Raw genomic sequence first — 16,270 nt, 5'->3', positions numbered from 1 at the left:
GGAAAAAAAATGACATACAGATTCTACTTACCTTACGACCAATAATGGGCATCTTCCTGGTAAGCTTAAAACATTTCTTTTTAAACCTTGACCATAAACCTAAAAGAAACAAATGGTTCTCTTATTCAAATAAATTTCCATGGATATGACCTGCATATAGCAACCACTCAACGTGTCTTCCATAACCTCACTTGCCTTCCAATTACAAAAAGTTTCTTTCCTTTAAAAAATAAAAAAAAAAAACTTTTAAATTTATATTTGTGAATAAGTACTATATTTACATGGTTCAAAATTTTAAAAATACAAACGCATACACACACAGTAAAGCAGTGAAGCTTCCCTCTCTCAAACCTATCCCCCCAACCCTCATGCTACCTCCCAGTTTCTTTATGCATACATGTGCAACAGTAAAGCTATAATATTATTTGTCTCCCTTTTTTTGCACAAAAAGTAGCACACTCTAGCACTGTGGTAGACTTTGTTTTTCCACTTAGAAGTATTATCGTAAAGATCAGTGCATCCTCATTCATTTTTATAGCTGCAGAGTATTTCATTATATGGATGTGCCAAAATTTATTTAACCTGCCCTTTAATTATGGATATATAGGTTGCTTTTAATATTTGCTATCACAAATCAGGCTGAAATAAATAACCTTGTAACACACACCACACTGCACACCTACAGGATAAACTCCCACAAGCAGAACTACTAGGTCAAATGACATATGTATTCCAGAATTCTTGACCTTCCTAAGGTTTCTAGATGTTCAACATTTCTCTTCCTTCCCCCAAGACTAATGGCCAGCCCCTGTTTTTAGCTTGTTTTTCTTGGATCTGTGTCCAGCCTCTCATCCAACACAGATTGTAACATTTTCTGGACCTACAAATGCCCTCAAAATTGTGGATGCTAGCCAGGCACCGTGGTTCACACCTCTAATCCCAGCACTGTGGGAGGCCGAGGTGGGAGGACTGCTTGAGCACAAGAGTGTGAGACCAGCCTGGGCAACACAGTGAGACCCCGTCTCAACAAAAAGAAAAAAAAGTTTGAAAAATCATAGATGCCAGAGTCCACTCTGTCAGGCAGTACACAGAACAAATAGGGAATGCTAATCCTGTCAATTATAATAATCATAAATACATGGCATCTAAATAGACTAATAGACCTTCTGATGCATTCACAATCAATGTATCTCGACTGACTGTGACAACAGCATTCTGAAGCTGGCACAGAAGGCATTATATACAATCCACAAGTGACATAAAAGGCAATGGAAGATCAAAGCATCAAAACTTGCTCAAGGCCACAGATAAAATCAGTGACGGAGCAAAGTTTTAACTGAGGTCTTGGTATTTTCAGTCCAGCATTCCCAGGACTCTACACTGCTTCAAATGTACCACAGGAATTTTCTGTCTGAGTCTATAAGAATGGAAGCCTGGCTTCTTTATCCAAGGTGTGAACTGAATATGAACTTCTACTGCATTCCTAGGAGTCTGGGAATTCCCACTTTCCTGGCCAGAAGGGGCTCCCTCTTCACTCAACAACCACGGGACGCATCTGTACCCCCTTTCTGTATCTACCACATCATGCCTTGTATCTCTGCTAGCTGTTTTTGCTTCAGCTGCATCCCTCTTTCTAACTCTTCCTAGAGTCCACATTCTGTAAACACCTGGGACAAAACCAGGTAACTAAGACACAGACTGAATAAGAAGACAAAGGGACTGAAACCACTTGTTTGTGGTTACTTTTTGTTTAAATTTTGGAGTATTTCCTTCTAGCCCTATGTTCTACACGCTGTAATACATACCTGAGATCCTGTATAATGTAAAATAACTGTATCCTCCTCACAGATAGCACTTTCTACATTATTAACAATTCTTTCTAAACATATTTTTTAATGTTATAATAGTACATCAAATGACTATAATGTAATATTGGATATTTTAGCCTCTTGTTATTCAACTATTTCTAACTGTTAAAGCTGTACAGATTCAGAACTACTTCCTTATTTGATGAAGTAATTAATGAGGTAAAAAGAAGTCTAAAAATCAGCAAACTCGGCCAGCTGTCCAGAACTATAGTAATGTGACTAAGTGGAGGATAAAAGAACAAACTAATTTTGTGGGAGTTGTGAGAAAAAAAATGGTAAAGGATAAAAAGAACAGAATACAGCGTCAGAGATGAAGAAACTAAAAATAAAAAGATCCCATGGTCATGACCTAAAAGGATTATCTCAAAAGTCCCCAGAGGTACAGAAAGAAAAGTAATTAGAATTTTTTAGTGGGATTGAGAGTAAGGGGAAGAAGGAAGATTGAGAGATGGTCAAAAGGACAGAAAATTCCAGTTAAATGGAAGCAGTAAGTTCAAGAGATCATGGTGACATAGTAAATAAAAATGTGTTGCGTACGTAAAGATTGCTAAGAAAGTAGATTTTAAGTGTTCTCACCATTAAAAAAGGTACATGAGGCTGGGTGTGGTGGTTTACACCTGTAAATCCAGCACTTTGGGAGGCCAAGGCGGGTGGATCACGAGGTCAGGAATTCAAGACCAGCCTGACCAACATGGTGAAACCCTGTTTCTACTAAAAATACAAAAATTAGCCGGGGGTGGTGGCATGCGCCTGTAATTCCAGCTACTCGGGAGGCTGAAGCAGGTGAATTGCTTGAGGAGGCGGAGGCTGCAGTGAGCTGAGATTGCGTCACTGCACTCCAGCCTGCATGACCAGAGCAAAACTCTGTCTCAAAAAAAAGTACGTGAGGTAATCATGTTAGTTTGATTGAGCCATTCCACAACTTATACATATTTGAAAACATCATGTTGTACACCATAAACATACAATTTTTATTTGTTAATTTAAAAAAAGAATTTAAAAAGTTTAAGATAACAAAATAGAAAACAGTGTAAGGACAATGCCAGTGTAAGGACAATGCATGGTTCTTAACAGTTTACAAATTCCACTTATGCAAAAGATGCCATTCAGTCCTCATATTACCCATGACAAGGTAAAGCAGCTATTATGATGTCTGTTTTATTGCAAGGAAATAGGCTGAGAGAGCTTAAGGGTGTCGCCCAAGGTGGCACAACAAGAAACTGAGAGTTTATCATTTCCTCCATGACATAAAGCTGATTTCTGTTGGTAAACCATGGACAACCCACAGTTAAAATCAGTGTTAAAGTAATAAACTGTGAGCTGATAATCACAGAGCAGACTAAAGGAAGCGGCTGCTAAACCCCTGCCCAGCTCATGCCGCTGCCCACTTTTCCTCTACCGCAGGCTCCATCCTTTGTTCCAGAACTACTCTCCTCCCTCAGGAGGGATTCAGTATTGGAAGATCAGCAAAATTCATCACTAGTCCAGACTTCAGACTCCTCTAGTGCAGTGTAACTAAAAATAACTCGACTGTTCAGCAACACATGGCAAGTGAGCAAGTGCTAAAAAAGTGAATATTCTATCAAAATTATCCCTGATCTCTGGAGGGAAGACATTCTTATCTGTGTCTAAAATTCAAGTTGGAAGTTACCAAATGAAAGTGTGCTGTGTGTGTATGTGCTAAATTGTACAAAATTGTCAACATTCGACGATTTTACAAAATTACATTGTGCATGGTTCAAACTGGATTCAGATATAGAAACAGAGAAAAACAAATAGTGGTATCCTTCAGTAGTAAGATTTTAATCTTGTTCTTATTATTTATCCATATTGTCCAACTTTTCCAGAGTGAATATGTACTGCTTTTGCTTTATAATACATCTTTAGAAACAAAACAAATCAGCTGGGCATGGTGGCTCATGCCTGTAATCTCAGCACTTTGGGAGGCCGAGGCGGGCGGATCACCTGAGATCAGGAGTTCAAAACCAGCCTGGCCAACAGGGCGAAAACCCATCTCTACTAAAAATACAAAAATTACGCAGGTGTGGTAGTGGGCGCCTATAATCCCAGCTACTCAAGAGGCTGAGGCAGAAAGAATTGTTTGAACCCGGGAGACAGAAGTTACAGCGAGCCGAGATCGTGCCACCACACTCCAGCCTGGGTGACAGAGCGAGACTCCATCTCAAAAAAAAAAAAAAACCTCAAATGGCTTGGAGTTCAGCCCACAAGGATTTAAATGGCATATCTCATCAGTATACTATGACTAACAATATTCTCATGGAAAATTGGCCTCTCAGAGGCCAGCATATTCCTTTTTGACCACTAAAAGCAGGTATGTATCAGAACCTAAGATGGCTGTATCTCTACTATTAGCTAAGCAAAATGTATGGCACAGTGAGCTGCAGAACTGAAAACAGAAGTAAATACCTAACCACAAAAAAAATGAAAAATATGGGAGGTAATGCATCTTAATCAGCTCAATTTAGCCATTTCACAATGTATACATATTTCAAAACAATATGTTGTACATGACAAATATAAACAATGTTTATTTGCCAATTAATTTTCAAAAATTTTAAAAGTAAATACCTGAAGTTAATACTAATCATAGCAAGTAACATATAAATCTCAGATCTCTAAGCTTAGCCTTGTTTCATAAATGTACCACTTTTGAATGGTCGTACATTTGTAAAACAAGGTGGTACAATAAATAAATGGTGATTGCCAGGGGATGGGGAAGAGAGTAATGGGCAGTTATTATCTGATGTTTATTAAAATGGAGTTCCAGTGGGGCGATGAAAAAGTTCTGGTAGTAGTGATGCCTGTACAATAATGTGAATGTACTTTCTGCCACACGACTAACTGTACACTTAAAAATGGTTAAAGTGGTAAATTTTATGTTATATATATTTTATTATAATAGAAAGATGGATAAGCAGAGACTGATTTTTTTTTTAATGCAAAGTTAAAAAATAAAAAGAAAGTACATTTCTTGCTACCCTCAGAGTCCTATAAAATGGGCTGCTTACTCGCTGAATTGAATACCTCCTAGGAAAGGAATAAGCATGAGCAGAAGGACATGAGCTACATCCATATCCAAACCATTGAGCAGATGCAGGGGAAGGGCTGGCCAGTCTAATTTCTCAGAGTTTATCAGAAAATCTTGCAAGGACTAGGAGCAGCAACTGAGGACAAGGTTTTTTTTAAAGCCGGGGTGAGCTACAGATTTACACAGGAGAGTCACGTCTCATTTTCACTTTAATTTAAAAACTCTGAGCAGTTGGAACTTGCTTCTTGGTTGTCATGTTTTGCAATGTTTACTGCGCCATAAACGGCTAAGAAGCTATTTGCAGGGTAAAGAGATAAAAATGGAATCTGGCTTCTAAATTGACTTTCCTTGAACAAGAGAAGAAAAGCAGAAAAAACACAGTAAAAGCGCCCTTTTATACAGGTGTTATCAGGGAAGCAAAGTGGTGGGGAAATTTCAAGCAAATGAGAAACAGCTAATGATTATCTTCAATGTTACTGTTTACTTATCTCAAGGAAGTTAACTCCGATACCCTACTAAGAGTGGGGAAAGGGTGCAGGGGAATGTTACAGAACATCCAGCACCAAATCTACTGCTTGTGTTTAGGTGCTAACAACACTTACCAAGCGCAGACTGCAGACGAAAATAACTCATAAGAAAGGTAACACGCAACCAGGTTTCTAGGTGGGAAAAAGGTGGGTGGGCAGGAGAGGGGCTTAATCCTAAGCAAAGGTGGAAGATTCAGAAGCAGATCACTGAGACTGCTCATCTTCTGCACCCTAAGAAGTGGCCTCTTCTTCCCCATGTTGATCTGGCACTGAGTCACTTCTAGGACGCTCAAAGTATACAATCCCCTGATACCAGAAGTTCAACTCCAAGAGGAGAGAGATCTGGTAGCACTTGTGCAGATATCCCCACAGCCTGATCAGTCCCTGGCACATAACAAGCACTCAAATGGTCACCATGTAAGTGCTGTTCCAATTTCACCTAATCTTTACTGAAAAGGACAGCACAAAATGAAAGACAATAAATTCCTGCTCTGGGAACTCCAGGTGACATAACTATGTTCTAGGGAAGAAACTGGTACCAAAGGTTTAAGCCATACGGAGATATCTGAGGATCCTTACAATGATTAATTCTAAGGTGTTTTTACATAAACTACAAATCCAAAAAAAAACAATGTAAAGAGTATTAGTTACACAAGAGTCCTGTTGTAACGTGACCAATCAGAAGACAAAGTACCACTTCACATTTAAACAGATTTTAAAAATAAGAACCAAACCAGGGCCGGGCACGGTGGCTCATGCCTGTAATCCCAGCACTTTGGGAGGCCGAGGCGGGTGGATCACGAGCTCAAGAGATCGAGATGATCCTGGCCAACATGGTGAAACCCTGTCTCTACTAAAAATACAAAAATTAGCTGGGCGTGGTGGCACATGCCTGTAGTCCCAGCTACTTGGGAGGCTGAGGCAGGAGGAACACTTGAACCTGGGAGGCAAAGGTTGCAGTGAGCCAAGATTAGGCCAGTGTACTCCAGCCTAGTGACAGATTGAGACTCCGTCTCAAAAAAAAACAACCAAAAGGCAACAAATTAATCCTATCTGTCAGCAATTAGTTTGAGGCTAGTGACACACCACTGTACCTTTGCAGAGGAGACAGCATACTTACTCTCTGGCTGGAAGACAAACTCATATCCCCAGACTATCAGCAGGGTCCACACGACACTCCATGCAATTAGCTGCCAGGGCTCATACTTGGTGCAATGCCCATTTACATAATTCTTGGCTTTTGTGGAGTATACTTCCAAAATCTCTAAGTAGGGCTCAAAGGCCTTCTAGAAATACAAGAGAAAAATAGAAATATTACATTTAGAGAGAGAAAAGAAGTCTGTTCTTAGTTTGTACTTCAACTCGCATTTTTCAAGGGCAAGGTCAGCAATAATCTTATTATCATCTGCAGCCCTCAAGGCTTCTGTACTAGTCACTCCGGCAGCACTCCACTGCCACTTAGCAGCTAGTGGACTTTGAGACTATTTTTGATCTTGTGCCTATTTTATACAGTAAAAGGGTTAAGCTAGATCATCCCTTCAGCCCTAAAGTTTCTATATGACTGCCAGAATCACTGTTCCACTCTCTTAACTCAAACCAATACCCCCAATATGAATGTCATTTCTCTTCTCTATTTGAATCTTTCCTATTCTCTACCCTAGTGGTCAGCAAACTGGTTCTGTAATGAGCCTGATACTAAATTATTTTATATTTTAGGTGTTGCGAAGCAAAGGTCCTCCTTTACAACTACTCATCTCTGCTGCTGGAGAGCAAATATAGTCACAGTTAGTGTGTAAACAAAGGAACATGGCTGTGTTTCAACACAATGTAATTATGGGCACCAAAATTTGTATTTCATACAATTTTCATGTTCACAAAGTATTCTTTAACAATTTTTAAAATGTAAAAATCATTCTTAGCACAAGGACCATATAAAAGAAGGCAAGAGCCAGATTTGGCTTGCAGGCCACAATTTACCAATGCCTGCTCTAAGGCCTTACTTGACTCTTAGCAACCATATCTTATCATCATGTGTATTCCTCACAACACCTGGTACAAGCAAGAAAAAACATGTCCTCTGTAAACTTACCAGAGTATCTCATTCACAAGAATTCCTCTCTCCCTTTAAATTATCCTCCAGTACTCATTTGTGATAAGTCCTATACAGAGCTTATCACAACCTGCCTTGCAGTCTACTCATCTATTTCTTATCTCCCTGACTATATGGTTAGGTCCTTGAAGACAGACCAGTTCTATTCATATGTACAATCCCCTACAATGCCCTGTACAAACTAAGGTCGTTTTATAGTTTACTATTCATTCACTGAATCAACATTGATGAAGCATCTCCAGGGTTGAAGGCAGTAAGCTGGGGAAGTGTTCAGGTACATATCATAGTTCCAGGTCTATACTGAATTTACAGTCTAATGCAAGAGGCAGATGTGTGTCCATACACACACACAGGCACGTACATACATAAACAAATCACTAAAACTTCTCAGGGGAATAGTCACAAAAAGCATATAAGTGCCAAGATGAAGCACTGAGGAAGGACTATCTAACTCTAAAGAGAGAAAGATAATGACAGAGGGTAAAATTTAAGCCGGTTAAAAGGGTGAAAGAAAATTCTCCAAGTAGAAAAGTTAAAAGGAAAAAAATCATACCAGAAAGAGAGGATAGTAGCTGCAAATGCATAAAAAGAGTCTGCATATGGCAAAAGTTCTATGCGGCAAAGTGTAAGCTACATGATGGCAGGGACCATTTCTGTCTCATCCAGTGCTAAATCCCCAACACGTGGCAGAGTGCCTGGCACTCAATTTATACTGAATACAAACATGGACAGTGGCTGACAGTGCCCAAGTAACAGTGACCAAGTAAATGAGTGAACACTTAAATCAGAGACCTGAGGCTGGGAGAAGTATGCTAGGTTCATGATATGGTTTGGATACCTGTCCTCCAAATCTCATGTTGAAATGTGATTCCCAGTGTTGGAGATGAGGTCTGGTGGGAGGTGACTGGATCATGGGGGCGCATCTTTCATGAATGGTTTAGTACCATCCCCTTGGTGATAAATGAGTTCTTGCTCAGTTAGTTCACATGAGATCTGGTTGTTTAAAAGTCTAGGACCTCCCCCCTTTCTCTTTCTTGCTCTCACTCTTGCCATGTGACGTGCCTGCTCAAGTTTTGCCTTCCACCATGATTGTAAACTTCCTGAGGTCTCACCAGAAGCAGATGTTGAAGCCATGTTTGTACAAATATGCAGAAACATGAGCCAATTAAACCTCTTTTCTTTATAATATAATTACCCAAACTCAGGTATTTCTTAACAACAATGCAAGAATGGGCTAATCCAGTCCATATTTAAAAAGGACTTAGAAAAACTGATATATAAACTGATAGGAACTTTTTTAAAGCAATTTGCAATGTATACAAATAAACACGTTCAAGGATATTCATTTCAGTATTCTCTGTAATAACAAAAGAGAAAAAATAATGTGAATGTCCACCCACAGAAGAATGGTTAAATAAACTGTAATATGTGCATTTTATGTACCCATACTATGAAACATTAAAAAGAAGACAGATCTACATGAACTACGTAGAAAAATTTCCAGAACATAGTATCAGGTAAAAATAAGTAAATTACAAACAGCAGCAATAAAACAAAACAAAGGGCATGGATTTTTAAGTACATGAGTAATTTTGTTGGTTGTGGGTATAGATCATTCAAAATTTTCAAGTTCAAGTTCAAGAGACTGGTTAACTATGATGTTAATAGTAAATATCACTATTAACTACGGTAAGACTAGAAGAGGAAGGGAAAGTAAAGAAGGTAGAAGATGTTTTGAGAAAAAGATAATGATACTGACTTAAATATATTCCTATTGGATAACCACATCCAATGTTCTAGTAGGAACATGAAAGCTTAGAAAAAGGACAGATACTCAACAAATGTTTGTTGAAAACATTTATACCTCCAATGGACTGAATGTTTACATCCTCCTAAAATTCATATGTTGAAATCTAACCCTCAAGCTGATGGCGGAAGAGGGAGCCTTTGGAGGTCTTTAGATCATGAAGGCAGAGGCCTCGTGAATAAGATTAGTGACTTTATAAAAGAGACCCCAGAGAGCAAATCTGCCCCTTCTACCACGTGAAGACACAGTGAGAAGGCATTTTCTATGAACCATTTTCACGAAGGCCACCTTCCAGGAAGAGGGCCTCATCAGGCACCATATCTGCTGTTGCCTTGATCTTGGGCTTCCTGGCCTCCAGAACTGAGAGAAACGGATTTTTGTTTATATACCACCACGTTTATGGTGTTTTGTTATAGCAGCCTGAATGGACTCAGACAATACTCTTAGTAATTAGACTGTGGTATAAGGTAATTAACATTAGACAACTGTCAGGTTCCCTGGAGGGCTACCCATGGAGACAGTTTATCTGCAATTCCCCAACAGTTCTTGGTGGCCATTCCCCAGAGCCCACTGCTGCATCAACTACCTCAATCCAAAGCAATGGCAATACCAGCCAAAACCTGGGAAAGACCAGAGGAGTCTATCATCAAAAGTATGTCATCATTTCTATCATTATAATGACTCGTCTAGTGTGAAAGTTGTGGTCAAACCAGATGGTTAAATACTGTGTATGAACGAGATGATGAAAGAACAATCATTCAGATTAGCTTTTCTTCTGGTGATACTAATTCTTAATTCACCCAGAAAACAGAGGTTACCAATGTCAAAAGATGACTATAGATAATATGAACAATTCAAAGCACTGAATAAATATAACTAGGACTAGGGTGACAGCAAAGAACCAGCAAATGCAAACTAATTTTTAAAAGCCTTAAAATTAAGATATAAAGACATTCCTCACTAACGTTTAAAAAATTATATTTAGCAAGAATATATTTTATTTGTATGTGCTTTGGTTCTTACAAAGATAATGGCAATTCTTAAATTCAAAGGGGATCCTTTAAAAGGAGATATATCTAAATTCTTTAACACCAAAGACAGAATGACACTGTAGTTGGATGGGTCCTGACAAGCTTTTTGAGTAGTCAACTAGTTGATCACAGAAATTACATCTCCTGGCATCATTCTAAGGTCCTCCTAGGTTACTACAAACAATCTAGGCTCAGTCCCCAGTGTAGATGCAACTCACAACACTGACAGCTCACTGAATTATTGGGCTCTGTGGCGTAATGTATCCTATCTCCTTGGAATAAAGGATGATTCAGTTCCTCAGGGCCTTGAAAACAGCACAAACCCCAGGCTGGGCCCTGATGCAATACTCCAGCCCTTGGGAAGCACAGAATCTAAGAGCTGAAGGGAACCTGGAATATCAAGTCTAACATTTTCATTTTACAAGCAGAGACCCCAAAGTGAAATGACAGGACTATGCTCATATAGACATGCTTGTGTTTAAGTGGAGTATAGGAACGCATGCCTCTTGACTCAGTATTCAGTACTCTTTCAATTCTTGATTTTTAGTATTCATAGGCAGAGGAGTAACACATTACAATCCAGCAGCATCCCAAGAGTTTTATTTTCACAATTTATGTTCTTGACAGGATCTACCTTGGATACATGGTACCACGTATAACACACTAAAATTATACAGTTAGGTCATGACTATAGATAAACATCTAGATCAACCTTGTCCAACATGCAGTCCAGGACAGCTCTGAATGTAGCCCAGAACAAATTTGTAAACTTCTTAAAACATCATGAGATTTTTCTTGCAATTTTTATTTTTTTTAAGCTCATCAGCTATCATTAGTATATTTTACGTGTGGCCCAAGACAATTATTCTTCTTCCAATGTGGCCCAGGACAGCCAAAAGATTGGACACCCCTGATCTAGATAGAGATGGCACAGAAGTTAATGTGATTATAATTACTATTCCTACTATGTCTTTTTACTTATAGCAGTACAGTACTTTTTTGTCTATATATCCCTGAATATATACTTATAATTCTTAGGCTTCTGTTTATTTCAACTTTATCAATGTATTGTGTCTCTGGAAATACAAGAACTGTGAACGGTCATCCATGAAGGCCACTAGCTTACCGTGCAACTCCAGGTAAATTATTTCACCAACTTCTACGTTTTTATGTAGAAGAAGAAACATTCAGAACAATACAGTCATAAAATAAGCTGCATCTGTATATGTGTGTGCCTGGGTGGGAACAGGGGACAGGGGAGTTTATCTCCAACCCTTGCTTAATAGAACAGTAGTTTTGGTAGTTTCTACAAGAAAAACATTCCTTCCTTCACTGTTATAAAATTGGAAAGGTATTCCTCTAGAATAAAAAAACAAACAAACAAAAAATTATTTGCCCAGTGAATGAATAATATTTTATAAGTATAATATTAAAGGAAAAAAACAAACTCTGATAAATCTTAGCAGTAGGAATATTCATAATATTAACTACTTTAAAGAGCTATTGTCAAATAATGAGTAAACTAGCCTTTCTCTTGTTTATTCCATTTCCAATCCAATGATTAGATTTCAGACGATACCCAAAAGGCATCAAAATTGCACTCAATAATCCTAATCATTAGACAAAAGGCAGCTCCTAGAATTTATGGGAGCTTGGTAGCCCAATCTCCCCAATGACATAAAACTCTTTCAGCCTTCACTTTAAGGGTGCAAGACCTTTTCGTGAATGTAATCAACAGCAGAAGGCTACAAATATTGTAAATTTGGGGTATGCTACTTGTTAGACCACTGAGTTTCAAACTGTTCCAATATGTATATTAGATTCTACGTGTATGAGATTGTGTTGTAAATTTATTTTACAACACAATCTAATACATGTAGAAACAGAAAGATATAAAACCAAAAGTTTCCAAAATAATACTTAGCACCTTATTACTTGTAACGTACTCACATTTCTATTTCTTCCTTCTTTAAGCTTGATCTACTAAACTGATTTTGTGTCCTTCTAAATGGATCATAATCTGCAGTTTTAAAACCAGTGCTTCAGAGTGATTTTACTTCTTGCTTCCTTAAATTTAGAATGTGGTTGTGTGAGGGAGCTAACACTAATGTTATTTTCCACTCTACACAATCTCAGTGCTTTTTATACTTATGATTTATTTTCTTAACATTTTTGTGAGGTCAGGAATATGATCTGAAGTCATGAGTTACTTCCTGACAGTAGAACACAGCTATCCCCAGTGATACTAAACTCTTTTAATCTCCAAATCACTTCAAGAGAGCAAAAGATTCCAGAAGCAAACTTTCAATAGTAGCACTACCCACCCCTTGCTACCTCCAAAAAAATCTTAAGAACTGGTACTGCTCGTGACCAAATACCAATTAGGCAGTGATTTTTTTCCTTATTAAATTACTTCAGCATCAATTTATACCTAAAGAAACATTCTACAAATGAATATTACTAAAAGAGAAAAGTCCTCTGGCAAACATTTCCAGACCCACACTGGATGATGCATCTTTCCTTGGAGCTAATACAATCCTTTCTCCATTACTCAACAGGGCTAACTACCTGCTATGATTTGAGTGTCCCCCCTAAAACTCACAATGAAATTTAATTGCCATTATAACAGTGTTGAGAGGTGGGATCTTTAACAGGTGACTTAGATTAGGAGTGTTATGTCCTCATGAGTATATTAATGCAATTATCTTGGGAGTGGGCTCCTGATAAAGGATGATGTCTTGGCCCATCCCCTATAGCTCGCGTGCTCACTTGCCCTTCTGCCATGTTATTATTCAGCAAGAAGGCCCTCACCAGATATCAGTGCCATGCTCTTGGACTTCCCAGCCTCTAGAACCATGAGCCAAATAAACTTCTATTGTTTATAATTACCCAATCTGTGGTATTCCGCTATCACAGCAGAAAATGGACTAAGACACCATGTATACTTGTTTTACTCAACAGCAATGGCATCTCCATTCAGGTAGTCCCTCAAAGCTATCTACCATGCCAACTTAGAAAGAGCTCTGCTCTGTAATGTTGTCTCTGCTATACATATGCCTACTGCTGTTTAAGAGTTTCAGTCATTCAACAATTATTTTTGGAGTGCCTACTGCATTAAGGCAATATTTTATAGGGATCAGAGTTCACCCACTTGTTTCATTAAAAACTTTCTCTTCCCTCTAAAACTCAAAGATTTGGTGACCCCCAATTACAGATAGAATAAAACTAATTTAGAAAAAGAGGCCATGACAACATGCACAGGAAGGAGTGAAGCACTTAAAAAGTATTAACTTTTTAATTTGGCCAGGCACAGTGGCTCCTACCTTTAATCCCAGCACTCTGGGAGGCCAAGGCGAGTAGACCACCTGAGGTCAGGAGTTTGAGACCAGCCCGGCTAACATGGGGAAACCCTGTCTCTACTAAAAATACAAAAATTAGCCAGACATGGTGTACACCTGCAGTCCCAGCTATTCGGGAGGCTGAAGCATAAGAATCGCTTGAACCTGGGAGGCGGGGGTTGCAGTGAGCCAAGATCGCACCACTGCACTCCAGTCCAGCCTGGGTGACAGAGCAAGACTGTCTCCAAAAAAAAAAAAAAGCATTAACTTTTTAAAGTAATTAAAATTTTTAAAATAAATTTATTTTATAAAAAATAATTTTATCTTTTAAATTTATTAAAATTTAATTTAATGAGAATACATAGCCTTATATAACTTTAAAACTCTAAATGGCTTTCATGTTGTTTTATTTGTACTTTATAACTTCATGAGGCTATTAGATTAAGAATGTACAGGTCATTTACACATTATAAAGTACTTGTAATCCCAGTACTTTGAGAGGTTAAGGCAGGAGGATCCCTTAAGGCCAGGAATTCAAGACCAGCCTGAGCAACATAACAAGATCCTATCCCTACAAAAAAAATTTAAAAAACAAACAGACAAAAAAAAAAGCAGGCATGGTGGCACACTCCTGTAGTCCCAGCTACTCGGCAGGGTGAGGCAGGAGGATCACTTGAGCCTGGGCATTTGAGGCCTCATTGAGCTATGAGCATGCTACTGCACTCCAATACAACTTGGGCAACAGAGTGAGACTCTATCTCAGGAAAGTGAAAGGGAAAGGCAAAGGGAGAAGGAAAGGGAGAGGGAAGGAAAAGGAAAGGGAAAAAGGAAAGAAAAGAAAAAAAACCACTGTGTAGTATCACTTTATAGACGGAGAAAACTGAAGTCAAGAAAGGTTAAGTGACTTGCTGGGTCAAACTTACAGAAAGAGGCAAAGTCAGGACTTCATACTCAGAGCTGAATTCCACAAGATATTGGAACCATCTCTCAGGCTTCAAAACATTATAAATATCTACATACTAATTGGAAAAGTATGACCTAAAAGAAGAAAACCAAAGAACTGTAAGTAAAGCCAAACAGGGGAACCAACAAGATATTCCAATATGTTGTCTCTTTACTGTTTTGCTCACATTAAAGAAAAACAGGCTGAAGATCAAAGAAAAACATTCCTGCTGACAGGCTGACCCACTCTACAAATAATTTTTGAACTGCCACAGGCACACAGATTCTCTGCCAAGGAAAATGTGGCAATTTTGCTCAGTGGATTATTGCACAGTGCTAAGTGAGTGAAGGTTGTATCGTCAAAACTGAAGTGCACACAAACCAGTTTCCTCGGGCTTCCGTAACAACTTGTACCTCTCAAACTGACTCCTTGTCTGAATATAGCTTGCTGGGCCACAACAGAGACACAGGGCCCTGAGTGTAAGTCCTTTATTCACTTGAGGAAATGTTCAAAACAGTAATGCCCTAATGATTTCACTGATCTCTATAGCTTCATTATAGAGGCAAGTTTCCGGGAAAGCTACTTCCCTACAGATAGTTCCCCTTCACTCTCCTGTACAATGTCTTCTTCGCATTTCTTTTTTTTTAGACAGAGTCTTGCTCTGTCACCCAGGCTGGAGGGCAGTGGCACAATCTCGGCTCACTGCAAGCTCCGCCTCCTGGTTTCACGCCATTCTCCTGCCTCAGCCTCTGGAGAAGCTGGGACTACAGGCGCCTGCTACCATGCCCGGCTAATTTTTTGTATTTTTAGTAGAGACAGGGTTTCACCATGTTAGCCAGGATGGTCTCGATCTCCTGACCTCATGATCTGCCCGCCTCGGCCTCCCAAAGTGCTGGGATTACAGGCGTAAGCCACTGTGCCCGGCCTCTTCTTGGCATTTCTAATGTGCCACATTTCCAGTGTGCCTCAAATCAGGGTATTTCTCAAGAGTCACTCAGGGTCAAACTGCATTAGCCTATTGCATTGTCAGTTAATTTGTCCTAGAAGGAAAGAATTCAACTCTGGTTAGGGAGAATAACCAAATAATTTTAATATATGAACTCTCTATGGTAACAGGTGCTGATTGGAGTACAAATTAGGAGAAGGATATAAGTCTTATATCTCCTACACTGCCTAAAACAGCATCTTCAACACACCAGGAACTCAACATTTATTCAAATAAAGTAAAGTAATTATGATATTGCCTATACTTTTGACAGTTTTGTTTTGCAAGATCCTAGGATGTTTCTGCCCCCTCTCCCACATCTATCCTATTTAAGCTTAACAAGACGCAGTGGCAGTGGGTTGAATCTGCAGAGGAGAATGGCTGGTTAACTGTAACTGGACTCTGCACACAGCGGCACTCTGCCTACAAGTTCACAAGGTTCATCACATCATAGGCCATCAGAGCTGAATCTGTCCTTCACAGATGAAGACATTGAGGCCTACAGGTCACAAAGCTCGGAAATAGTGGAGCCGGGACTCAAATCTTCTGGTTCAAAATGCATTGTTTTTTCCACTGCCTAGTTTTCCAGAGCCAAACTATCAGTGGCACAAA

At 39.0% G+C, this 16,270-nt stretch overlaps 1 protein-coding gene across 2 annotated transcripts in view; it reads right to left on the bottom strand.

The window, feature by feature from the left end:
* The window catches only part of SGPL1 (sphingosine-1-phosphate lyase 1), a 58,618-nt gene that overhangs the window by 25,241 nt on the left and 17,107 nt on the right, over positions 1-16,270 (bottom strand). For both annotated transcript variants that reach the window (XM_011927546.1, XM_011927541.1), the window contains exons 3-4: positions 6,565-6,730; positions 32-99 (exon numbers count right to left, since the gene is read on the bottom strand). In XM_011927546.1, the coding sequence (XP_011782936.1) occupies positions 32-99; positions 6,565-6,730 (234 nt within the window). The remainder of the gene's footprint in view (positions 1-31; positions 100-6,564; positions 6,731-16,270) is intronic.

This window comes from Colobus angolensis, unplaced genomic scaffold (genome assembly GCF_000951035.1).
Source record: "Colobus angolensis palliatus isolate OR3802 unplaced genomic scaffold, Cang.pa_1.0 Scaffold12, whole genome shotgun sequence".
Taxonomy (NCBI): Eukaryota; Metazoa; Chordata; class Mammalia; order Primates; family Cercopithecidae; genus Colobus; species Colobus angolensis.
Note: the sequence above shows the minus strand (reverse complement) of the source record. Positions and strands in the feature narration are given on the sequence as shown.